Here is a 26,804-nt window from a genome sequence, read left to right as displayed (position 1 = left end):
ACTTCACAAAAGACTTCCAAATCCACTGCAGCAGGCACAGCAAAATAAAGATGTTAAATACATCCTGACTGGGAGGGGACTGAAGCGCTAGGCTCCATCAAAGGTTTGCAATAATAGGATTCATAAAAAAAAAAAAAAAGACAGATGGGATTAGAAAATGTTGCAGTGAAGACTCTGGAATGAAATGAGATCACAGCACCAGCCTGTCTTTTGTGAACCGGCACAATGATCCCCGAGCCAGATCGGATTAGGAGACCTCGCGACTAGGGGTTCAGAGAGAGGCCTCCTATCCCCGGGCACTTTTGGGGAGAGAAGGCTGAAATGATGCATCAGATTTACAGCTGCAGTGATGAAAATATAGAAGTTTTCACCACCGTGATTCCTTCCAAGGGTGAGTAAAATTGCCCTTGACTGTTTCCTTAACGTGGCAGTTTCGGTCAGAGGGTAAAGGACAGTCACGTGCTGTTTTACTATGTTTACCCTCAGGTCTCTGAGGTCCGATGGCCTCTGTGGTGATGGTGTTTGTGGTTGTTTCTGAAAAGGGGAGGGGGCATGGATGAACATCAGTCATTGAGAAACAATCCATCAAGGGGGAAAGGAGGGCAGTTAAACACTGAATTCGATACCGGCAAAACCCGATATGCTGAGTAAAACTGCCAGTGAGCCATTGTGTTAGGAAACAGGGATGAAAACAAAATTCCCAGGGCAGCTGGAGAGATTCTTCTCCAGGGAACAAGAGAGTTCCGAAACGAGAAACAGCTGGCTCTAAAGTATGATTTCTCACTGTGCTGTGAAACGGGAGGAGAGAGCCTGCTGGCAGTGGTCCGATGAAGTGGTCCAAGAATGCCCTGACCCAGGCTGGCCTCTGCACAGACCCCAGGGCCACGCTCCCAAACTTAACCTGGAACTGGAACCGTCAGAGGGTGTGACTTTGTAAAAGCCCTGCCGCTCCGAGGGGAATGGTGTCCAGTCCCAGGCAGGGTTCTGTGGCCCTGGACACTTCCCCCGCCCCATCTGCAGGACTCAGCTCTCTGTTCTGCCACCCCTGCCGCTCTCCCTGCAGCCCCTGTCTTGCTGGGAGAGCCCGGGACCCCGGCTTAGCCCCAGGTCTCACTGTCAGACTGAATGAAAAGGGCAGAATGTCTGCTGCTGCAGTGACCCCTCTGTTCAAACAACTCCTTTTTTCTTCCCGTGTCAGCCATCAACAAGGCCACTGCTGCGGGGCAGGGAGGGACCCAGCCTGGCCACAGAGAGACAGCCAGCAGAACATAAATTCAGCTTTAGACAGCTATTGCCAGTTAGAGGGGGAGAAAAAAGAATCGGGAGTCTGTCCACGTGCTGAAGTTGGGACTCTGGAAATTGTGGAAGGTACCTGAAAAGTCAAAGGCGATCCTCTGACCCAGCAGTTCCAGTCCTGTAAATACACATGGATGCTCACAGAGCAAAACTGAAAACAGCCTACATGTCCTTGAAGATGGGAAGGGGTTAAAGGTGGTGTCACCACACTCTGGAAGACCCCACAGCAAGCAACAGGGATGAACTGGGTTTATGTGTGTGGACACAGGTCCACACTTAACCTCTCTGGGCCTGAGTTTCCAATCTCGTACAAAAGGAAGAACTAGAACTCATCTTCCAAGGTTATTATGGGCGGAAATTGAGATATAGACAAAACGTATAAAGCATCTAGAATAGTACCCAGCAGGTAGGAAGCACCATTAAATACATCACTTACAGAGTGATTTCTATTTTTATTCTATGAATAACTTGAAAGCATAACATTGAGAGGGAACTAAATCAGGCTTAAGATTATTAAATTTGGAAATATGAAACAGTACTATATATTGTTTATAGACACATATCTAGAGAAAAGCATGAAAAAAAAAAAAACACACAGGCCAGAAAGACACCAAGTTAGTGAGATTAGTAGCTCTGGAGACGGAGGAAAATAGAATTAGAGGTGGGTAAAAAGGGGACCAAAACTGCCCTCTCGTTTGCTATTTCTTTTGCATGAGAAGAAAACAAATTGAAAGCAAATATGAAAATGCTAAAATGTCTATTTTCTATAAATGTTTTCCATTTAAAAAAATTTTAAGGGAGAAAGTCCTCAAAGCTGAATGGCCCTTTTAGATAAAAAACTTATACAATTCAGGAGGAAAGTCATACTTCACCTGAAGAGAATCATTCAAAACAGGGCCTTTGTATCCATTTGCTTAGCAGACTCATCAAGAGACCCACCACCACTTGTGTGCTGTGTGACCTTGGACAGGCACTCAACCTCTCTGGGCCTGAGTTTCCAGTCTTATAAAAAAAGGAAGAACTAGAACTTATCTCGTGAGGTTATTATGGGTGGTGGTGGGGTGCGGGAATCGAGATATAGAAGACATGTAAAGCATCTAGAACAGTACCTGGCAGGTAGTTAAACACCGTTAAATATTGGGTTGGCCAGAAAGTTCATTCAGGGTTGTCCATATGATGCTATGGAAAAACCCAAACAAACTTTTTGGCCAACCCAATGCATCACTTACAATGTAGTTTCTATCTTTACTCCAGATTTGCAGCAATGAATATGCTTAGTCAAAGATAAATACTCAAGCCTGAATTTCTTTCTTGCCATTTTTATTCATGGCCACCTCCTGGTATTAAACCAGTCATCAGTATTCATGGTCATGTCACTGCTCAGGAAGTTGTTCTCTGGAAAAGGGATATTACAGTTTTATATTAGACTGTCAGTGGAAGAAGCCTGCCTCTTCCAACACCTTGTTTTGCCTCATCTCACCTTCTCCCAAGCCTCAGGCTCTCAGTGGGGGGAGACGGTGCCTGCCAGGTCTTCCTAAGTCACTGCTTATCAGATAGATCCATAACTCTTCATCCCATTCCCACCTTCTGTGCCTGCAGAAATACAAGTTGGTTTGATTTTCTCTAACAAGGGTTATAGTTCTCTCTGGTTTGTCCTTTCCCAAATGCTCCTATTTACTGTATTCAACGTGCAATGAACAAAACATTTACAGAGCAAAAGTTCAGAGGCAGAGGCTGTGTTCCACCACCCCAACTGTGTAACCCTAATGCTCAGTATCTACCTATGAAATAGAGTTAATGAAGAGACCCAACCCCACAGAGTTGCTATGAGAAGTGAATAAGAGAAGGAAAGAAGCTGTCCATCACCTACTAAAGGCCAGTGTGAGCCACTATCACACCTATGATTATATTATATCCCTCTTTTGAACACACACACACACACACACACTGGGTTCAACCTAAATCTATGCATTTTTTCAGCTGAGCCATCTTAATTTCTCACAAAAATATGGCAACAGCAAGCGTTACGGTGTTTAAGTAGTTAAAAGGCACAATACAGAGACCAAGTCTGTAACTGAGGACGAATGTGTATTTTCACTTCCCAGAGAGAAGTGGAGCCCTTTAAGGGAAAGATTTCACAGGCACAATTCACAGTAAACACAAAAGATAAAAATCTGTGGTTTTACCAAGAAGTTATATCAGAACTTATTTCCTGAAGCTCACTAGTGGGTTTAATTCTAGGGTGAACAGGCTTCAAAATAATTCTCTTGGGAATAAACAACAGTGGAGCAGGGTTGGCAAGGGGAAGTGGGGAACTGCAGGAGGAAGTGGAGAAAACTCCAGAAAGAGAACTCCTGATGGATGCTACAGTCTCTAGAAGTGATCACCTATTCCTTCCACCTGCCTTTACCTTGCAGAGAAAGAGGAGAATCTTAATAACCATTGCTAAAGCCTGGGAACTCACTCTAGGGCTTGATAAAGATTAGTCCATTTAATCCTCACTGCAGCCCTTGGAGGTGCTTCCCAGGTGGCTTGGGGATAAAGAATTCCCCTGCCAATGCAGGAGGTTCATTCTCTGGGATGGGAAGATCCCCTGGAGGAGGAAACGGCAACCTACTCCAGTATTCTTGCCTGGAGAATTCCATGGACAGAGGAGCCTGGAGGACTACAGTCCATGGGGTCTCAAAGAGTTAGACACGACTGAGCATGCACACACACAGCCCTTAGAGGTGGTTTCGAGTTCCATGCCCATCTTCCAGATGAGGTCAGGGAGTGAGGATGAGTCACTGACCCCTAGTCACAGAACTGGCAAGTGGTCAAGTTGGGATTCACACCGAAGTGAAAGGAGTGGAGACCCCTGGCTCAACCAGTGCCCTGCTCTCCTGGCTTCAGGGCTGCCCTCACTCTGCAGAAAACACCAGCAGAGCTCTCACCTGAGCTCTTACCTGAGCCCTGACAAGAAATCAATCATTTCCATTTCAGGCAGGGTAGTGACATGGCAGAATTTCACTTCTAAGTCACTCAACATCATTGTACAAAAGAGATGCCCGGGTATCTCCACTTTCAACCAAATATACACCTTTTCCCAACCAAGTAACTTTTTATGGCTAATTGACTCTGAGTTTTTTCATTGTGATAAAATGTACATAATAAAAACTTTACCATTTAACCATTTTTAAGTGTTCAGTTCTGTGGCATTAAGTACATTCACATTGTTGTCCAAACATCACAACTGTTTTCTGATTTTTTTCATCTTCTCAAACTGATGCTCTGTAGTCATGAAATAATAACCTGCCATTCCTTCCTTCCTCCAGCCCAAGGTTCATCCATGTTAGAGCAAGTTTCAGAATTTCATTTGTTGTTTTTAAGGCTGAGTGATAGTTCATTGTATGTCTATGCCACATTGAGTTTATCCATTCATTTGTTAATGACTCAACTTTGGGCTATCATGACTAGTACTGCTCTGAACTTTGGTGCATTTGATCAAGTAACATCTAAAATTGCAGTTGCACCCTTCTCTTCTTCCCATCCCCCTTCCCCTGTGCCCTGTCCCACTCCAGGTATAAACCCTCTCAGTATTGCTACTGTAGCTACATCAGCCTCATGAAATGAAAGTAGCTCAGTTGTGTCTGACTCTTTGCAACCCCATGGCCTATACAGTCCATGGAACTCTCCAGGCCAGAATACTGGAGTGGGTTGCCATTCTCTTCTCCAGGGGATCTTTCCAACCCAGGGATCCAACCCAGGTCTCCCTCATTGCAGGTGGATTCTTTGCTAGCTGAGCCACCAGGGAAGCTCTCAGCCTCATAGGTGTTCTCTAAAACAATTCCTTTCTCTCTCTTTGCAGTGACCAGTCCAGCCAGAAGAAGAGTCAAAAGCTCTCAACATCTCTTAACCAAGAATGTAAGAAAACTTCAGTTTTGATCCTTTTTGTTGACTTTCATTTAAAAAGCAAAATCTAGCTTCTTTACTTCCCCCATTTCATCTACGCTCTTAACAACCAGAAAGGTTTTCTGTAGCCCAGGTTGCTGCTGCATTGTCCATTGTCAACTTAATCAAAACAACTGACAAATGTCAACCAGACAACAAAAAGCTCTGAACTGGACCCACTTTTGCATCAGATAGTTTTTGTTTTATATATACATTTTCTTTTCTGAAACAGAACCCATGATATGGGTACAGCATCCCTGATCTAGGTGTTCCCCTATTGTTAGCATTTGTAATATTTCATTTTTTTCACTATTATAAATAGCAGTGCAATAAATTTATTTGTACAACATACTATTGGGGATTAATTCTGTGGTGCATAGGCCTCAAAGTAGAATTAACAAGTAAAAGAAGAGTTTCACCCATCCATCATTGGCATTCCTACTACTGTGCTTAAGTGGACAATATAACAGTGATTTTTAAAAGATACTTTCTGCTTACAGTTTTGTCCCATATTATCAGGAATTCTGAACAATTGCCAGGCTTCAAACAGTGCTTTTCCATTTACCTCCAACCTCACCAACATTTGGCTTTCATGTTTTTGTATTATTTTTTGCTACTTTAATAAGTACATATATTACCTTAAAATTAGTTTACACATCTTTAGAGCCTGTGAGTTTCTCATTTTACTTACAGATTTCTTTACACAAAAGCTTTCAATACATCTTTGTACTTTAAAAGATTTATTTTCAGGGCTAATTGTTCCCTCTTGGTTATACTGGAGTTTCTATTTCTATCACAACTTTTTTGTAGAATACCATTTTGATTTTCTAAGGATCTCAATTTTTAAAATCCTATTCTCCATTAAAAAAAAAAAAACTTTCTAAGTGTCCTGGAAATGAGATTAGATTTCAGTCATTGTTTTATATACATTTATTGCTTTTTAAGGAGAAGGCAATGGCAACCCACTCCAGTGTTCTTGCCTGGAGAATCCCAGGGACGGCGGAGCCTGGTGTGCTGCCGTCTGTGGGGTCACACAGAGTCGGACACGACTGAAGCGACTTAGCAGCAGCAGCAGCATTACTTTTTAAATTTCTAAAGCAGTATGTTTCCATTACAAAATTTCAAACACTAAAAAGATGTAAAATATAGTATCATAAAAATTCTGACAAGCTGAAGAACATAGTGGTTAGGTATGGAGACTAGAGTCAAACTACCTGGTTCTTATCCATTTCCTAATTTTAAATCTCAGTTCTATCCATTTCCAGCTTTGTGACCTCGGGCAAACAGCCCCACCATTCTGGGACTTGACTTTGTTAATGTTAAAATGGGGATAATGGGAGAATATGTCCCAAGAACCATTGGAAGAAACAAATGATTTAATACCCATGAAGTCCTCAGGCATTCCTGGTGACTCAGACAGTAAAGAATCTGCCTGCAATACAGGAGACTGAGGTTCCATCCCTGGGTTGGGGAAATACCCTGGAGAAAAGAATGGCAACCTTCTCCAGTATTCTTGCTTGGAGAATCCCATGGACAGAGAGAGTTACAGTTCAGAGGGTCACAAAGAGTTAGACACCACTGAGTGACTAACACTTTCACTTTCTTTCTTTCAAGTTCTTAGTCCAAAGCCTGACACATACTGAGCATTCAATAAACACTAGTATTTTTAAGTGAAAATTTCTCATATAACAATACATAGTTATCATGTTTTATTGCTCAATAATATGTTGTTTAGCAATTTACTTTTTTCACTAAATAAATTTTAAAATCTTTACATGCCAATTAGTATATACAGACCTTTCCCATTCGTTTTAGAGGCTGTATGACATTGTATGAATGTACTATAATTTTTCACTCAATCCAAATTGAAGTTTTCTAGATTATTTTAACCAAATCATCAATAAATGGGGCTTCCCCATTTTTCCACTAAAACAGTGCCACAAGAAATATTCCAGAATGTATTTTTATGCTCTTATGCAAATGTTTTTGAGGGTAAATTCATAGATATGAAAATGCTGGGTCATTAAACCAACACCTTATACTTAAATTTACACAATGCTGTATGTCAATTTTAAAAAAGAAAGAAAACGCTCAAAAGATATAAACACTGAAAAAATTTTATAGCCATTGCCAAATTCCTAGCAACTGTTCTAAAGTACCTTTACCAGAACAGCTGAACCAATACTATATGGCATCAATGTTGTTGCTCTTTGACAATCTGATAGGTGAAACTATTTTAATTTGTATTTCTTTAAATATTAATATCATTCTTCATTTTTCATATTTCCCTATGAGTTAAAAGATATGTCTTTTGCTCATTTTTCTGTCACTTGTATGTCCCTTTTTTAAATGACCTGTGAGAATATTTTATACATTAAGAAAGAAAAGGCTCTTAATGGGTTTTTTGTTGTAAGGCAAGAATTCTTATTTTTCATGATCCCTGAAAACTTAAGCCCACAATCTAGAAAGGAAAGTGCTCTTTTCTTTTTTTAAAAATTTTGTTTATTTATGTATTTTTGGTTACGCTGGGTCTTCACTGAAACACATGGGCTTTCTCTACTTGCAGCGAGCGGAGGCTACTCTCTAGTTGAGGTGCATGGGCTTCTCATTGCAGTGGCTTCTCTTCTTGCAGAGCACGGCCTCTAGGCCTTCAGGCCTCAGTAGTTGTGGTACACAGGCTTAGCTGCCCCACGGCATGTGGAATCTTCCTGGACCAGGGATCAAAACCATGTCCCCTGCATTGGCAGGTGGATTCTTAACCCCTGGACTACCAGGGAAGTCCAGAGCTCCTGAGTTTCAAGAAGCAGCAGGTGTCCCCAAAAATGGAAAAGAGAGGGGTTGTCTGTAGGTAATTTCGAATTTGAGAACAGATTCGAGTTTGGCGTTACAGATGACTTTCATGACTGTTGTCTTTACTATGCTGCCAAAATGAAATGCATTCAGAAACCATACTTGAAATTTTGAATTTTGATTGTTTCCTAGGCTATTGATACATGGTACAAAATACTTTCTTGTGACGCTAGGCAGTGTAGCAAGCCATGGCCTTCCACCAGCCACACAATCACAAGGATAAACAGGATATACTTACAGCTATTCTGCACCCAGACAACCATTCTGTTTCTCACTTCCAGTACAGTATTCAACCAATAACATGAGACATTCAATACTTAATTATAAAATAGACTGTGCGAGATGATTTTGCGGAGGTTGATGTAAGTATTCTGAGCACATTTAAGGCAGGCTCAGCTGTGATGTTTGGCAGATCAGTTTTATAAAATGCATTTTTGACTTATGGTATTTTGGGGTTTTTTATCAGGACGTAACTCCATTGTAAATTAAGAAATATCTGGACTCTGGATTTGAAGGACCACAAATCATTCATGACTCAGGGAAGATCCTTTGGGAATTAGCAATTTGGTTCTCAACCAAGTTCTTGCCTTGAATTCCTAACTGTAAACAATGTTTGTGTCTGAATCATTGCTTATACCAATGTCTAGTAGCTTTATAAGGACAGAACTGTGATGATAAAATGGAAACTAAATCATACTTGCTAGGAGGTAAATAGGGTCCTAGGGAAGAAATTTCTCAACAGATTCAGAACCTAAACAAAGGAGACAACTCTCCATGGTAGAGGTGAAGCCACATGGGCATGAGGTACAGGAAGCCCCCAAAACATGAAGCACTGCCTCCTGGAACACCCAGTTGACTTCAGCCAGGTTCTATAGACAATGGACATGAATCTGAGCAACTCTAGGCTCCAGGACAGGGGAGCCTGGTGTGCTGCAGTCCATGGGGTCACAAAGAGTTGGACATGACTTAGTGGCTAAACAACAAGAACAAAACTATAGAACCAAGCTCTCAGCTTTCCTGGGAATGGAAATTTCTGAGAAAGACTGCTATGTTTATAGTGTATGACTCTCCCTCTCTAAAATATTTTTACTTCGAGAAAAAAATGACTCAAGTATATAAATACATATAAAAAATTGCTTTTGATTAAAAAAAAAACAAAACAGAAGTTAGGATCTTGTCTTCAAATATGCAATCTTCCTACAGGTAAGACAGTTTAATAACACTCTCTGGCCTTTGAGCTCTCCTCTGAATTTCTGATTTCCCCTAACTGCCTGACTCATCCTCTGCTCATAAAACTCACACTCAGCCATACATTCAAATTAGAAAAGACAGGAAAGGTCTTCTGCAACTGCTCTTACATACCAATATTTATGACTTTTCCCTGAAATTCTTATTTGCATCTAGTCTCACCCCTTGGGCTATACCATACCACGTCAGTTTTCTTCCTTTACAAATATCTCTTTCCTCTCTGACTCATTCTTAGTGCCCCAGTTTCTCCCTCTGTGGACCCCTCATAATTTACATCTTCTTCTACAGTCACACAGTGTCCCTTCTCTAGACAGTTTTACTAGTTTTTTCCCCCGCATCCCCTCTGATTCTTAGGCAATGTTATTGACCCTGATGCTGGGAAAGATTGACGGCAAAAGGAGAAGGGAGTGGAAGAGGATGAGATGGTTGGATAGCATCACCAACTCAATGGACATGAGTTTCAGCAAACTCTGGGAGATGATGAAAGACAGGGAAGTCTGGCGAGCTACAGTCCATGGGGTCACAAAAAGTTGGACATGACTTAGCACATGAACAACAACAACAATTGACACTCTGATCATCCTGATGCTACAGATAACGTAAGAGTAGCTTAAAGGAATAGACTTACACTAAAGTGTGGGTCAGTCAGGCCTCTCAGTTCAATGGAGCCACTGGCACCAAGATTCACAGCCTCTTCATAATAAGCAGTGGCACCACTACAGGAAAGATGGAAGAATAAGACTGCAAATGTCACTTTCATCCCAGATTTCAATCTTGTGGAGAAGGGCTGATCTGATTTTTCTTTCCAGTGATCTGATTTTTTCAAAATGCACCATGCAAACAATTTGCACTTGAAAATTCTTACCTGGATGTCAGCACTCCCTTAGGACTCATGAAACCATGGTCTGGACCTTGAAGACACAGGGCTCCCCTTGGCCTCAGTCTCCCTGTGTATAAAATTAGAAAATTGAGCTAGAACTTTGCTATGGCTCCTATCAGCCCCTAATGATGATGATCCTCCATCATCTAGGTTCTACCTGTCTTTCTGACTCCCTACCTGCCCCCAGGGTCTCTGACACGAGCCCATCCAGGGAGCATCAACTTATAAGAGTATAGCTGTTGCACAAGCTCATTGTCTACTTTCAGCAGACGATTCGATAACCTCAGAAAGGAAAACCCAACATTAAACACTGGTCTCCCCTTTGCCCCTTCCCCAGTCTCACCCCTGTGCTCAGGGAACTAAAGAGCCTGCTCTCAGATCGGTTTGTTTTAAAACTAGCCGCAGTAGGGAACTTAGACTGGGTCCTTTAGACCAGAGAATAAACCAGGCTGTTGGGAGCCTTCAGAACCAGCTGTCCATTCCCTGGCATGGGCCTAACACACTGTCCCGAGGCCTCTCAGAGCCTCCCCAACTGTGTGGCATGAGACACAAGCACAAGGCCAGCTGAGAAAGGGAAATCTCCCGAGGTGAGGCCTCTCCTCTTTCCTTTGCTGCGTTGGCATCCTTCAGGGCCAAGAAAATAACCTGCTGAGGGCCAGGGCCCTAGGTCATGACCTGGGAAGAACCTAGCCTCATCCCCACCCCGGAAACTTGCATCCAGCACCGCTCCCTCCCCAGTAGCCGAAGCCTCTGCACTCTCTCCCTCCCTCTTCCTTCCCCCTCCACAGTGCAGAGAAGGGACTGAAGAGGGGGCCTTTCTTATTCCTGGAAGGAAACATTTTTTAAAATTTATTTATTTATTTTGGGCTTCCCTGGTAACTCAGCTAGTAAAGAATCCACTTGCAATGCAGGAGACCCTGGTTCAATTCCTGAGTCGTGAGGATCCCCTGGAGGAGGGATAGGCTAGCCACTTCAGTATTCTAGGGCTTCCCTGGTGGCTCAGATGGTAAAGAATCCAATTAAATCATTTTAATTGGAAGATAATTACTCTACAATATTGTGTTGGTTTTTGCCATACATCAACATGAATCAGCCACGGGGATCCTTTTCTGAGGAGGAAATGCTAGGCTGCCCCCCTGGACTTCACAGGCTTTCACGTCCCTACTTCCTCCATCTACAAAATGGGTTGGAAAACACACCAGTTCTCACTCCTTATTAGAGGAATGCCGAGAGAAGGAAAATAAAATCTAAAATACCTGTGACAAGAAGTCAGCAATCAAAGGCCTTAATGCCAGTAACAGGGCTCATGTCTCTCCCATTTGACCTGGAAGTCCACATTCCGGGGGGGACCCGTTGCTGCTGTAGGGTCCATGAGTGCTGCCCCAGGCTTGCTGGAAATCCACCTTGTTGGAAAAGGCTTGCTAGAAATCCAGCAGAAACACCTCCCTTCTAATCATTTAGCAGTTTATAAACATGTCAACTCAACATACTGTACCCCTCAAATGTATACATTTATATATATCAATTATGCCTCAATAAAACCAAGGCGGAAAAGAATATTTTAAATTATTAGGGAAAAACCCCACCTTCAGCAGTGCCTAGAGGAGAAAGGGACCTAATTTTAAATGGTCCTGAATTATCATCAGCTTTCTCCAAAGGCAAAGAATAAATGAGTCTAGTTCCCAAAATGGGCCTGAGAAGATTTAATTTCCTAAGCCAGATATGACTAAATTGGGGATAAATTAATTTTCTAAGCAAAGGACTATTTGTGATAAACTGAAGCAAAGAGTGATAGCTCCTCTTCCTCTGTTGGGGACATGACCACTGGTAGTAGTCACTGGTAGGGAAATGGACGACACGAGGGAAGAACCTGCTGTGTTCCTGAAATCTCTGTGAATGACCAGCAGTGACTGTGCCCCAACCAGCAAGGATGGTCAAGAGAAGGACCCCATTCCACATAGTCTCAAAGTACCAGACTTAGGGTCTGAACTCCTGTTTGCATGACCCCAAATGGAGATTCATCTTCCTTATCATTAACAATCTGATAGGAGAAAAGAAAACTTTGTTTTAATTTACATTTAATTATTGTTGCCCAGCACCTTTCACATTTACTGGCTACTGGTATGTCTATTGTCAATTGCCAGCTGGTTTCTGGCCCCATTTTTCTGTTGTTTTTTTCCTTCTTTATTTATGGGCAAGAGTTTTATGAACACAGGGATAATTTCCTATTATCTGTAACAAATGCTATACTGGGCCATACTCTTGTGTTAGTTTTTTGTTTTTTTAATATTCATCTTTGACCTGTTTGATGTTCATTTTGGTATGAGAAGTGTGGTCATGAATCCACTTCCGCTAGTGGCCTGATATTTATTAAAGGTCCAAATTTCCTTCACTAAGATAAAATATCACATTATAATATTTAAAATTCAGTCTTATTTGCTTCAGCTTCAACAGCAATCGTTATTTGCAGACAACAGAGGGGAATTCATCAAAGCCTGGACTGAAAGGGCTGAGATAGGTCCACCTCACTCAGATACTCCCAGTGCCAGGATCTAACACAAATGTGCCCTCGCAGTATGTCTGTGCAAGGAAGGAGCAAGTGAGCAAGAGAATGAGTGAATCCAAACCTTAGAGAAGCTTCTGTGTAATGCTGGAGGTTCTAACCTGCTTCACGGGACTGAACACATTCAGAATGAATGAGCCCACTGTCGTTTGCAGCTATGTATAAAAAATAGGCAGGATAAGACCCAAAAGCTGTCAAGATTCCCTTTGTCACCTCACCCCTAAATTAAGATAAAATATAGCACTATTTATCTCAAAGTTTTACATTTAAATTATTTTAATAATTTAAATATTTTTATTATAATTTTAAAGGTGCATTTCGGTGGACTCTGACAAAAGTGGTATTCTTCTTAATGTACTTTCCCCCAAACAACTATTCAGCAGGTGATCATTAGTGAAAACACTTTAGCATGTAGCACTCTATTCTAGCTTGCCAGAATTTCCACTTACCAGCCACAAGTCATGGAAATTCATGTCACAGCTCCACCTGACACAGGCATTCTGCAAAGCGGAGGAAGTGTGAGTATCCAGGAACTGTGCCCGCTCCTCTTGCCAACAGCTTCTTTCTCTTTACAACCAGGGTGTCAGGTGGGGCCCAAGTCCTCTCCCTAGGTCTCTCTGATGGAGCATCCAAAAACCATGGTCTACATGAACAAGGGCTCCCACTGAGCTGCAAAGGCTGCAAGACCCCAATTTCCAGACCCATCCCCATTTCAAATTGTTGTTTTTGTTGTTTAGTGGCTCAGTCGCATTCGCCTCTTTGCAGCCCTGAGGACTGCAGCACGCCAGGCTTCCCTGTCCTTCCCTATCTCCTGGAATTTGCTCAGACTCATTCATGTCCACTGAGTTGGTGATGCCATCCAACCATCTCATCCTCTGCCTCCCCCTTCTCATCCTGCCCTCAATTTTCCCCACAGGGCCTTTTCCAATGAGTCAGCTCTTTCCATCAGGTGGCCAAAATATTCCTGTCCTGTTGTCAGACCATATTCGGCTCTGAGGCAGGGAGCTGGCCTCCACTGGGGGCCTGATGGCCCAGGCTTCTGACTCCTTGAAGGGACAGCTGGCGGGGAACCCTCAGAAGCCTCATTTCCTGGCCCGTGGTACCCCTCCACTTGCTGGAGTTCAATACAACGGTTCACTGTCTCGGGCCAGTCTCCCCCAGGTTTTCTCAGGCTCCCCACAACAGCTCCAGCAGTTCCATGGTGGCACAAGGTCCCCTGCAAAGCTGCAGGCCTGGGCCTTTGCTGTGGGTTCTGAGATTCGAGGAGAGGAACAAGGTGACTCAGGTCCTTCCTCCTCCCCGCAGGTGGTGATCGAGTCGGACCTCTACGCACCGCGGCCCCTGGAGCTGATGCCGCACCGCACCGACCGCCGCGATGGTGAGGGCCGCAGGTCGGGCCGCTTCCAGAACCCGCGGCTGCAGGGTCCCCATCCGGCCAAGACTCCCGCCAGGCCTGGTAGGTGCATCCCGGCCCTGCGGTCCCTGGGAGGGGCAGTGACCCGCTTAGAGCGGCTGCCACAGTGCCTGCGTCCTGGCTTGGCTTTGCTCCCACCACGTCGCGGCCCTCCCTGGGGTCCTCCATCAGGCCAGGTGAGCGGTGCACCTGTGGCTGGAGTGGGGCCGCCGCCTGCCGCAGTGCATGCTGGTCCCGCCCTGAGCACCTGCTCTCGGCCCCACCCACCGCCGCACCACAAAACACCTTCTGTCTTAAACCACTGGCTTCTGGGTCTGCCTGATGAGCAAAGATGCTCTCATCTACCACCTAGCACCAGAGGCAGTCCTGCGGGATTCAGGAGGAGATAAAAATCACTCTATTCTGGAGGAGAGGAAACCCGTGTAGACACGACTCGTGAAGTAAGAGAAGCTTACATTATGCTGTATGTGTGTGTGTGAAATTATACAGACTCATCAGCTGCCATCTTAAAATCCCACTATTTTAAATTTGAATCGCTTTAACTATTTCAACAATTTATAAAAAGAATTTAGGGACAAATTTGTTTTGAAAGTTGGAAACAGAGTCTTACCTTCCACACTATTTTAAAAAAAATGGCTCCCACCCCAGCAGTTAAATAGGAAACTGTGTCTAGCTTGCTGAAGTCTTGATGGTGTTTTGTCTTTAATTCCTGGTTTAGTTTATTTCTGTTATGCCCACAGCCTATAGTTATTCATATTTTTAACTCCAGAAATACACAAAAAGTCTTGGACGTCCTTTTCAAAGCTTTCGAGTGTCAACTATTTTGTATTTTACAAGAACTGAAATTAGACTCCATTGAGTATGGCTCTTCATCCAACCATCTTCCCTCTTTCCTCCTTCATAGATCTTAGACTAGATCTCTAAAGTTTCTTTGGTTACAAACACACTGATCCTGTTTTTACGAGCCTAAGTATGAGAACCCATAAATCAAGCTATATTCTCTAGTTAAGTGATTACATATATATCTTTTTTACAGAAAATGAAAGCATGAGGGAAACCACAATCTGCCTTGCAAATTAAGAGGAGATAATTTTTTTTTCTCTGTCTATATATAGTTGGGTGGGTGGATGGGTGCCTGTGCGTAGAAAAAAAGAATACCTTCTCCATAAAATCATAAAATGAATTTAGAGCCATGTTGTTCAAACTTTAATGTACCAGAGAATCACCTGGGAATCTTGTTTTTATGCAGAGTCTAATTCAGCACTGAGTAGGGCCCCAGATTTTGTTTCTAATAAGCTTCCAGATGATGCTGACAATGTTGACCCAAGGACAACATATTGATGACCAAGGATTTAGAGACAATTCGATGGGTGGTTCTCAAAGGGGTGTCCCAGGAACAGCAGAATCACGTGGGCACTTGCTTGAAATGCAAATTTTGGGTCCCAGCCAAGACCTGTCTAGTCAAATTCTGGGGTGGGTTCAGCCATCTGTCTTAACACGCCTGCTCCCCAGTGATTCTATTGGACCCTGAAGGTGGAGGCCCACAGATTTCCTGCAAGCGCCCCCTGTGGATCTGCAGGAGAGGAAATGGAAACCATGGAAACTAGCTGTCCTACCATAGGTCACACCGCTCATTAGCAACAGAACTGAGATTAAATCTCAGGTCTCCTGGTTTCCCAGCTAATTGCCTCTTCCCCTCCAGAGTATAATGTCTTCCAACTGTCTAGTTTCAGGGGCTCCTTTCTCCGCTAAGCAGCCTGTGGAAGCCTGGACTGGAAGAGAGAAGCCTAAGTTATGAAATGAGGAGACTCTGCCCAACATGTGACAGTCAGCTCATGCAGGGAATGTGCGAGTCAGGTTAAAAAAAAAAAGATTGAGCTGGGCATGGATTCAACTCCCTCAGCTCCCACAATCTGACAGATTCCAGGGGAGGGTGAGAGGGAGGGAGGGTCTGAGTCAAAGCCAGGCCCCAGTGCTCTCCCCCGGAAAGGCTGGGCACCGGCCTCGAGCACAAGTCTGCCATCCTCCTGTGAGAAGCATATGTGTCTCGGGGATCTAACATCTGGGGACCCAGTTCTTTCCTGAGCTACAGGAGAAGGCTCCTGGGTCTTCAGCCTTCTCATGTGGCAGAAATATACCCTGAGAAAGCTTGGACATAGCAGGACTCTGAAGGCAAAGGCCCAGCTGAGAAACCCTCTCAGCCTGCAGCCTTGGGCAGGTGAACTTTAGGTGCCTAGGAAAGGGGACACCCCACCTCCTGGGTTGGTGGAACCTCTCCACCAAGGTGGCCTCGGATGTCTCAGAATCAACTTGTTCAAACGTGATTGTCTTCCACCTTTAAACCTCTCTTCCTTTCTCAGCTGGGGTCGCTATCCATCTTTCCAGCAAATCACTGGGGTATTGACCCCAATCTCCCACCTTGTCCTCCCCCACACCCACTCCACACACCAACCACTGACAATGTCAGCTCCTACATAGGTCTCACGGAGAAGGCACTGGCAACCCACTCCAGTACTCTTGCCTGGAAAATCCCATGGACGGAGGAGCCTGGTAGGCTGCAGTCCATGGGGTCGCTAAGGGTCGGACACGACTGAGCGACTTCACTTTCACTTTCCACTTTCATGCATTGGAGAAGGAAATGGCAACCCACTCCAGTGTTCTTGCCTGGAGAATCCCAGGGACGAGGGAGCCTGGTGGGATGCTGTCTATGGGATCGCACAGAGTCGGACACGACTGAAGCAACTTAGCAGCAGCAGCAGCAACATAGGTCTTGTCTCTTCTTGGTACCAACCTCAGGCTACCTGGTGAGACTTCCTTCATCCCTGGTGTGTAGCAGCCAACCTTGGTCCTCAGCTGCCAGGCCCTCTCCCTTCACAAGGCTGCCAGAGAGTCCTTCTACAGCAGAATCTGTTATCCTTCTGCATTATACACTGTGTCCTCCCACCCCCAGCCACCCTCCAGACCACACCCAAGGCCCTTCAGGACCCAGTCCTCTGCTCACTCTCCAGGGCCACCTTCTGTGACACTCCTGTCCCCGCCAATCCATACACAGAACAACCCTGAGCTGTGACCACTCATTATATTCTGTTATATCCTGGACCTTCCCTGACATTGTTCTTTCTGCAGATTGCCCTCCCTGGGTCTCTCTGCCTGAAAAACTCCTCCTAGAATGGGTTAAGGGGTAATTGGTCAAGTTTCCCCAGTCCTGCAAGACAACCAAAGAGGTCAGCTTGCCATTCTCTAAGTCATCCTCACCCGGTTTCATCATAATTGCGGTGCATCTTTAAAGCCTGCATTTCCTCGTCTGTTATTATGTCTACCTGTAAGGACTTCCCCAATAGCTAAGCGGTAAAAAATCCACCTGCAATGCAGGAGAGGCAGGAGATGAGGGTTTGATCCCTGGGTCGGGAAGATCCCCTGGAGGAGGAAATGACAACCCACTCTAGTATTCTTGCCTGGAGAATCCATGGACAGAGGAGTCTGGTGGGCCACAGTCTAACAGTCCATGGAGACACCAAGAGTCGGACATGACTGAGCACAGCACAGTGGAGGAGGAAGGGTTGTGGTGAGGATTAAATGAGATGATGTTTATGTGTCTTACACTTAGCACAGCACCTGACACAGTAAATACTCAAATATACAAGCTACTGTCCTCACTTATGCCAGAGCATGACACATCGTGGTCTGATCTTGGTAACCTGTGACTTCATTTTATTGGCATTGAGATGTTTTCCTTATTGGCATTGAGATGTTTTCCTTGGGGTGACAGGCGTGTTCCCTCTGCTATAGTCTGATAGGATGGGGCTCTGCCAGGAACATCTGCCCCAGGAAGGACTCCACTGAAGGCCAGCTTCCCCCCACCCATCACTAGCTACTCAGCTCAACACCTGGATTCCCAGAAGCACGGGCCTCGGAAATAAAGGCACAGAAAGAAGGTCCTCACTTACGTCTCAGGCCAGTGTCTCCAGACACTGATAACCTACGATCCTCCCACATTATGAGGCAGGCTCATTTTCACAGAGGTGCGTTCAAGAGCGCAGGTTAAATGATTGATCTCAGCTGTAAAGACTTAACTCCTGATAATGTCATGTGATGTGACTCCTTAGGAAGGAAGGAGGAGCTAAGAGCACATCCTCTGGGCACCTACTGCAGGCAGACCCCATACTGAACACCTTCACACATGTGATCTTATTAAACCTTAGTTCTAGCCCCCTGAAGAGTGCCAGTAAATATTTTTGAATATTTACAGTGTCAGGTGATGTGCTGAGGGTAAAACACACAAACGTTGTCTCATTTAGTACTGGTGACCCACTCGATAGTTGCCCCATTGCTGATCCTAGTACGTGATTTTGCCGCTCGGTAAAAAGGCCCTTAGAAATTCCTGCATTTGTGATTTGATTAGCTAACAAGATAATTGATGCAGAACCAGGGGAGGTAGAACACAGAGTACCACCGAGTAATGTCCCCTCTGTTCAACTTTGCAGTGGGGACGTCAGAACCCAAATCAGCAAATCTGTGTGGGAATCGAACATATGGCAAAGCTTTGGTAAGTAATCCAGCCTGGTTAGCTGTATCTTCCAGGCTTTAAAGGTCTCGCCCTATCTGTACCATGAAGGAAGACTAAGCGTCCTTTGTCCCAGGCCTGGGGATTATTAGAAAAGCGCAGCTGAGGGTTCTTTGCTCCTAAAGCCCGTCAGCTAGCGGTACACCACTGGCTGCCGCTCTCTTTCTTGCCAGATATTCAGTTCTTAGGCAAACAGAAGGTATTACCTAGCAGACATCTCACACAGGGGGAGGCAGGCAGTTTCTGTGGTAAGTCCCTGCTGGGTGGAGGTGCCTGGCCAATTTCCAGAGGCAGCTATAGGGGTAAAGAGATGCAAGGGTCTCGAGCTCTGTGAAAGCACAAAACACCATCATCTCAGAGGGAACCGCTGAACCGCCTCCTGCGGGAGCATTGAGGAAGTGTCGTCCACCAGGGTTGACCGAGATGGATCCAATTGACCAAGGTTATACATTTTCCCCTGGCTCTGTCATGGTATGTGGGCTGCCCAGGAAGGGGTGACCTTGGGCAAGGTGGCCCTTGGCGGCCAAGGACACCTGAAGGAACCAAAAGCCACCTGCTGCCCACCCACCCCTAGTTGGGTGGCTTGTCCTTCCCTGAAGGGGGATAACATAGTGCGTGTCTGGGTCTAGCTCAGCGTCACCCTGTGAAAACACATCTCTCTCATCATCTTCAGGGCAGGAACGTGGGTACTCTCAGGGACAGCAGAGAAGGGGTGAAGTGGTGGCTGAAAGAGAGGTCATCTTGGGCATCCTGAACTCTGTGGGCATCAGATCTCAAGATTCATGGATCAGGAGAACTAGAACAGACTGGAGAGAATGTCTGAACCATCTGCTCGTCTTTATGGAACAAACTGGGCAGCGATGTGAGCGTTTCGCTCCTGGTCTGGGCAGGAAATCTAATTCAATTATTTCATTTAGGTCATCCCTGTATTAGGAAAATTGCCCAAAGGGCAGCGATGGGACAATCAGGAGCTCCCTGCCTCAACCCGGTACCCAGGGGCAACCCAGGATGGTTTGGCTGTTGCCACAAAGTGAAGGTTGTCAGGCTTGACAGCTTGAACCGCTGGCCTCAGCGAGCCCTGGCTAAGGGGAAGAGGGCGGTCCATCACCTTGGATGAACTTGCCCTCACCCCTGGAGAGGTAGCTGCAGCTGGGAAGTCAGAGAGAGAGGGGATGGGACAGGGTGGTGATAGAGATGTAATCACAACAGAGGGACAGCAAGAGGGCAGAGCAGCAGCATGACTGACCCTTTCCTCTGGGCCTGAGACCATGGGGCTGCGGTCCTGCAGCTGTTTGGAGGCCCACTACCCCAGGGTGGGGAGAGCAATTCAGAGCTCACACAGTCAAATCTGATTGGATGCTAATATGCGCTGGAGGAAACAGGATAGAGGACTGTGAGGGAAGAAGCGATTTTCTGGCCACTGGCACGACCGGAGGGACAGCTCCAGAGAGGCCACAAGGTGGCACAATGGCTCTGCCCACAACCCCTGGGCCAGCGCGGGAGAGCAGAGGAAGGTGGATCCTGGTGTCCTTGACCTGGAATTTTCCAGCAATTCTAGGAATGTGGTGACCTTAAGCCTTTCCTGGGGCTTGGGGTGGAGGAGCAAAGGGGAGATCCACTGACTGAACAAACTCTGGACCTGGCCCTGCTCAGGCCACCAGTTCCTTCTCAACTCAGTACATGTTTGTTGAGCACTCATCACCTCCTTTAAGGAGAGCTGAGGAGGGCCAGCAAAGGGTTAAGTCCCAGACCCTGATCCAGACCAAGCCATTCCTGGGGAGACTGCACAAGCAGAGGAAACAGAGAAGCGTAAAGACACGGAATTGGTGGGTTGCCAAAACATGACACACAGGGACTCAGTGCCATGAGGACAAGAGACGGAGATAAATCAACTTGGGCACCAGCCTAAGGGAAGGCTTCCTGGAGGAAGTGGCCTTGAAGGGCAGGCAGAGATGAGGCTCAATCCAGAGAGTGAAGGAAAGGTTGGGTGAGGATGCAGAGTTGTGGGTTAGCATCAGAAAAGTCAGGACCAGCCCTGCTGGGACATGTGGGGGAAACAGAGGCAGATAAGGGGGAGTCCTGTTTTGAGGAGCCTTAAAGAGCAGCAGGTAAAAAAATCTGCCTACAATGAAGGGGACTCGGGTTCTATCCCTCAGTCAGGAAGATCCCCTGCAGAAGGAAATGGCAACCCACTCCAGTATTTTTGCCTGAAAAATCACATGTACAGAGGAGCCTGGTGGGTTGCAGTCCATGGGATGACAAGAGAGTCAGACATGAATGAGCTACTGAGTACATATGCATAAAGCAGGGGACAGAGCTGACCTAGGTCCTCCCACAGTGGGGAGACCCTGCGAATCTAGGAGAGGCCTGGGGTGTGGGGCGGGTCTGGTGGGAAACAAGGAGATCCTGTCCCGGTGTGACTGGCCCTGAGGCTCAGTGGAGAAGAATGTCACTGCACTTGGCCGCATTTCCAAGCGAGAACCTGCAGGATTTGACAACAAAGTAGACACAGATCGTGGGGGTACTAGGGGGACAGAGGGGTACTCAGGCTAGAATAAGTTACTCACTTTCAAGTCTCTCTAGGTGAGTGGTTCCCAAAGTGGGGTCTGGGGACCAGTGGCAGTTGAGAACTTGTTAGAAAGGCAGCTTCTCAGGCCCACGTCAGACCTACTGAGTCAGAAATGAGGGTGGGCCCAGCGCTGCGTTGACAAGCCCACCTAGGGGAGCCTAGGGCCCAAGGCAGAGTGAGGTCCATTGCCCTAGGTTGATGCCAGTTCAATAGCTTAGCCAATGCCCTTTCCAGTGGCTCCAGCCAGTGCAGGAGCTGGGGACGGGGCAACAACCTCGCTCTCCCTTCTCACAACCCAGATGCCTCCAGTGGCCCGGATCTCTGTGAAAGCCCCCACGGTCCTGGAGGCGGCAGCCCTGGGCTCGGAGAACGTAGCTGTGCTGACCAGAGGGTAAGTGCTGTGCCTCCAGCAAGTTCCCAGGGGTTCCCCACCTGTTCCCATCCTGCGCCTGCGCAGAAGAGTTAACAGGTGGCCCGGCTGACAGGTCCCAGAGAGATGCTAAAACAAAATCCCTGCCAGTCGTAAATGACCTTCTAATGAGGACTATAATCCCAGGTCTCTGAGGCGCCTCGTTAACTGTTTCACTAGGATTAAGCTCAAATGTTTTGATGGTTTCTACTTCATTACCGCCACTCTTTAGACCTGGAGAAGTGTCATTTGGAGGATTTCTGGTTAATTAGATAAATTAACCACACGGCATGGAGAAGAAACTGGCAACCCATGCCAGTATTTTTGCCTGGAGAATCCCAAGGACAGAGGAGCCTGGTAGGCCACAGTCCATGGGGTCTCAAAGAGTCCAACACAACTGAGTGACTAACACACACACACACAATCACAGGCCATATGCAGAGCCTCCTGAAATGCCTCACACGTTAGGTTCAGGGCTCCTGCCCAGGTAAAAAGTACATAAGATACAAACGTTTCAAACCAAATTTATGACCTACATGTTACTATTAAGGCTTCCTTAGTGGCTGAGTGGTAAAGAATCCTCCAGCCAATGCAAGAGACAAGGGTTCAGTATCTGGGTTAGAAAGATCCCCTGGAGAAGGAAGTGGCAACCTACTCCAGTATTCTTGCCTGGGCAGTCCCATGGACAGAGGAGCCTGGAGGGCCGCAAGAGTAGACAAGACTGAATGACAAAACCACAACAACAACATTACTATCAACTCTGCTCTGGAACCAGCAGCTAGAATAGCCGGAGCAATACCCACACCCCCAAGGACCACCCCACTGCCTTCAGTGGAACACTAAGAAGATGGTCACACCCCCACCACAATCCTCCAGACTTGGAGGGAGCGGGAAAGTGGCTTCGGGGATGACGAAGAGTGTGGGCTCTTGACTCAGTTCTGCCTGTGTGGCTGGCACTGCCGCTGACTTGCTGTGACTTCAGACAAGTTATTCAGACCTCTGTGTCCTCATTTCTTTAAAAACAAAACCAAAAAATGGGGATGATTATAACCTCTTGAGGGGTTATTATGAGAACTGGATGAGATAATGTGTGGAGACCTTGCACCAATGATTGCATCATTTTTCAAGAAGCTTTACAATATGCAAATAGGAAAGACACATGCCTGGAGACATGTGACATGCTCACAGATGAGGGACCATGGGCTATCATATCAGCCCAAGGGGAGCACACCTTAAAAGCTGAGGGAGTTAAAGGAGGACCAGACCAGTGTGAAGCCCTTTTAGATGAAAGAACGCAGTATAGAACAATCAATAAAAACCAAGCCATCAACATATTGGGATGTGATGAGAGAAACGTATGATTTCTTTCTCTTTTTTTGTCACACCTCGCGGCATGTGGGAGTTCAGTTCCCCAACCAGGGATGGAACCCACACCCCCTGCATTGGAAGCACAGGGTCTTAGCCACTGGACCACCAGAGAAGTCCCAAAAGTATCATTTCAATTGCATTAAGTTCTGGTAGCAAGTTGTTCTGAGCAGGTAAGGCTGCTGCTGACAGCTGCACTAACCAGCAAACATGAACCCCCTCAAGAAATGAGCCGTTTGCATCCACTGCAAAGGGTTCTTCTAAATGGCCCCTTTGTCCCTAAGCATAGATATTCTCATGTCATTTTTTTCCTGGACCCTGGCTATAGAAAAGAAAACAAAGCCTGCTTCTTTCACTAAAGGAGAGCAAGTGAGGAGAAAAATGAACCTTTATTGAGGTCAACAACATGCCGGATGCTTTATATAGTCTTATTTCCCTCCTCACAAAACCCCCAAGAGTTAGATGAAATTATCTCCATTCTGCACATGAGGAAACTGAGGCTGGCCGAGGTCAAGTCACTGAGGTCATAGAGTAAGTGGGAGCCAGATTCAGCCCCAGGGCTGACTGACTTTCAAGAGCTGACGCTTGGTGACATCTGACCTTTCCAGCAAAACCGTTCATGTTGGGGGCGGGGCAGGGGTGGGAGAGTAGAGTTTGGAACAAGGACAGAACTTGAGATCCATGCGCCAGTGGACCCAGGTCCACCTCCCTCCCTTCGGCATGCAAGGACCCCCCTGGGGAGGGGGGAGGGGTGTTATTTCTGCGTGAGGCCCAACAGTGACCCTCCACACGGTCACGGGTTATAAGGGCCCGGGAGGAGCAGGGGCTCCAGCTACACTTGTCGAGGGCAACAGTGAACAGTCAGGCTCAGCAGAGTGACCGCCGTCCCCACCCACCTCGGCTTTTCTGTAGATCCAGACACCTCAAGAAGATGACTGAAGAATTTCCAACCCTCCCCCAGGGAGCAGAAGCCTCCCTCCCACTGACAGGAAGTGCTCCCTGTGGCATGCCCAGCATCCTCCGGAAAATGTGGACCAGGCACAAGAAGAAGTCTGAGTACGTGGGAGCTACCAACAGCGCCTTCGAGGCTGACTAAACATGACTCCCCCGGACGAGGTGCCCTGCGCTGGCCCCAGTTCACTGCACAAGGGAAAGAAACTTCCGGATCGGAACTGAGCCACATATTCACCTCTGCTAGTAGCTGGTCCATGTGCCATCACCTTCCAGTACTAACTAATCACCCTGGCTGAGGACATGGGACAGGAACCTCCCTCGAAGGCAAAAGGAAATTGTTCCCTTCTTCGAATCAATAAAGCTGTTGGTCTCAAAGTGACTTTGGGAGGTCATCAAGTTTATATCTTTATGTTTAAGCAAAATGGCACCAAAATCAAACCCACTTTCCCAACCCATTTCAAAGACCTCCAAGGAATCAAGCAGACAATTCCTCAGTCTTCCTTGGGAGTTGTTCTAATTTCTGATATAAGTGTAAGAGTTTGATGTTTGAGGCACTTGTAAACACACTGGTTTTCACTGTTCCTGTTACTGTATTTATTTCATCTTGATGAGGTATGATTTTTAGTGACAAAGCACTTTATGTATTTACTTAGTAGTTCTAATATCCACTTGAGGGTATCGTCAAGATCAGTTTTGATGATCATTTGGCATGATTGCATGAATTCTCTATGCTTTTACATGTGATTTTTCTATAGAAAAACATGATTTAAAATTTTGAATGCTAATCTTTTCTGAAGTAGCACAGTCTAGTGGAATTAATAATACCTTGCTTGGGTATGATTATTTTAGCTTTAAAAAGTGTTCTCCCATTCATCACCTCTTACATTCACAAAATTCCTGTTAAAGAAAGCACAAGTATTCCCAGTCTACCGATGGGAAAGCTGAGGCCTTAAGAGGTTATGGAACTAGATACCAGATACTAAATACAGGTCCTCATCCTCTGTACTAGACTGTTTGCTTTGCTTATTGTAGCAGCTGATTTAAGAATATGTCTCTGGGGGCAGTCTTTGAAGGACGCAATTTGACAAAATTAGAACAAGTACATCATATAAATGAAATGCATCATTATGTGTAATGCTGAACAAGAAGAAATTCTTGTTTTTGTAGGTTGAAAATAATTATCAATTTCATATGGTTCAACCTAATATATAATATTATGCTTTCCTTCTTTTAATGGAAATGTCATCATCAATTCTATCATCAATGTCAATAGCCTTAAAATTAATAACATGATTATGACAGCTACCATTTATTATATGCCTACTGTGTCCCAGGTGCGATTCTGAGCACTTCACATACATTATCCCAATCTTCCTATCAACTCTGAGTAGGTGGCCTTCCCCATTTAGTAGACACAGCTTTAAAGCAGTTGAATGATAAGTCTGAAGGCACCCAATCCATAGCTGGCATCATGGGTTCAATGCCTATGTTGTATCTACTCCTTTCTACAGAATATTCAGAACATAGAGAAGATCCAAGGCTAGTAAATAAACTTCATCTCAAATGCTAAATAAACATAAATGATTGGCACAGGCTGCGTGGAGTGCTGTGTGGGGCTGGAATCTGAAATAAAGGAATGCAGTGATCAATTGGTAATTTCTGCCTGTGGAACTGATTAATGGGACGTGCCTTGTATATTTGTCATTTGTGGCCTCAAGTCTGCTTCCAGAAGGTTTGTTTTCTAATTCAGAAGCTTAAACTAACCCAACTCATTTAACAAAACCAGCGACTCCATGGTGAAATTTAGTCTGAGACCAGGTTGGAAATTTCCATTTCTTAGTACGAAGGAAACTTTTGCCAACATCACTGGTCTCAGACACAACAGTTATTCACATGCTGCTGCTTCATGGGCACATGTTGCTTTTTGCTCTGGGAATTACCTGCTTCTGTATCTCCAGGTGATGTGTAAGATGGCATCAGGGGCCTGGGCTTTCACCTTGCTGACCTCTGCTCTTCAACTATTGTTTTAGACTGAACACCCAGTCCTCTCAACAGAACATAACTTGGAGATGTGGACATCAAGTGTTCTTTCAATAAGGGCCACAGTGGACTGTGTAATATTCTTACAGTGAACAGATGAAGGCATCCAGAACAAAGATAGGGAGGGAACAGATGATTTACACCGGACCTGTCAGACTATCCTACAACTATTTATTTTAACTTATTTACTTTACAACTGATGTCCTCTATTTGTATGTGGCAAGTGGAGATGTATGTAGGATGGAGCTAATTTATTTTTCATTTAAAAATTTCATGATGAAGTGTTTGCCTCGTGTAGAACATTTTCATTGGCCAATTCAAATAAAAATAAAGTATGCTTTGTTTGTGACATTAATGAATGCCCACAAGAGTATGCCTAGGGCTTCTTCACTGGATGGGAGCAGGCTTTCACAAAAGGAAAGAATTATGTATCTGGACCTCATTGCTCCTTTACCTAAATGAAAAGGATTGCAAGAAAGGACCCAGCATGCTCTTTCCATCCAGAGACAATGTCTGGTTTTGATATTACAGCCCTGCCCAGCAGTCAGCACCAGGCTCGTTTCTGCCCAGCCCTGGCCTGGCCCGACCTTGGCTCTCAGGGCTCACTCGCCTCGCTGAAATGCTGCCCCCCAGCCCCCACCACAAACCCCAGGGGGGCCAGTGGCCATCACTCTGTGCCCACCTCCTGGGCAGCCTTCCTGGCGACCGCACCCGTGACTCAC

At 45.6% G+C, this 26,804-nt stretch overlaps 1 protein-coding gene and 1 long non-coding RNA gene across 3 annotated transcripts; one reads left to right on the top strand and one right to left on the bottom strand.

The window, feature by feature from the left end:
* On the top strand, positions 1 to 26,424 carry VXN (vexin). Of its 2 annotated transcripts, none has more exons than XM_081503275.1 (6): positions 1 to 391; positions 5,144 to 5,199; positions 14,073 to 14,223; positions 18,666 to 18,727; positions 21,614 to 21,705; positions 26,073 to 26,424. In XM_081503275.1, the coding sequence occupies exons 1-6, from the start codon at positions 322 to 324 to the stop codon at positions 26,137 to 26,139; spliced, it is 498 nt and encodes a 165-aa protein (XP_081359401.1). In that variant the 5' UTR covers positions 1 to 321; the 3' UTR covers positions 26,140 to 26,424. The 2 variants fall into 2 exon arrangements, with proteins under 2 accessions (XP_081359401.1, XP_081359400.1); XM_081503274.1 differs by having other exon boundaries at positions 24,001 to 26,424.
* LOC145510976 (uncharacterized) lies at positions 6,913 to 11,202 on the bottom strand. Its single transcript, XR_014057315.1, has 2 exons — positions 10,190 to 11,202; positions 6,913 to 10,040 (listed from the first exon to the last, which is right to left on the bottom strand). It is a non-coding gene; the product is annotated as an uncharacterized LOC145510976 (long non-coding RNA).
* Positions 26,425 to 26,804: the final 380 nt, after the last annotated feature.

The sequence above is a fragment of the Giraffa tippelskirchi genome, chromosome 6 (assembly GCF_054371585.1).
Source record: "Giraffa tippelskirchi isolate mGirTip1 chromosome 6, T2T-mGirTip1v1.2.pri, whole genome shotgun sequence".
NCBI lineage: Eukaryota > Metazoa > Chordata > Mammalia > Artiodactyla > Giraffidae > Giraffa > Giraffa tippelskirchi.
Note: the sequence above shows the minus strand (reverse complement) of the source record. Positions and strands in the feature narration are given on the sequence as shown.

Bases quoted from the DNA above. Each gene is read 5' to 3' on its own strand.
- VXN (XM_081503274.1), top strand. From the start codon at position 322: ATGATGCATCAGATTTACAGCTGCAGTGATGAAAATATAGAAGTTTTC. The intron at 14,224-18,665 runs GTAGGTGCATCC...TCAACTTTGCAG, and splicing joins CAAGACTCCCGCCAGGCCTG to TGGGGACGTCAGAACCCAAA. The intron at 21,706-24,000 runs GTAAGTGCTGTG...GCTTTTCTGTAG, and splicing joins GTAGCTGTGCTGACCAGAGG to ATCCAGACACCTCAAGAAGA.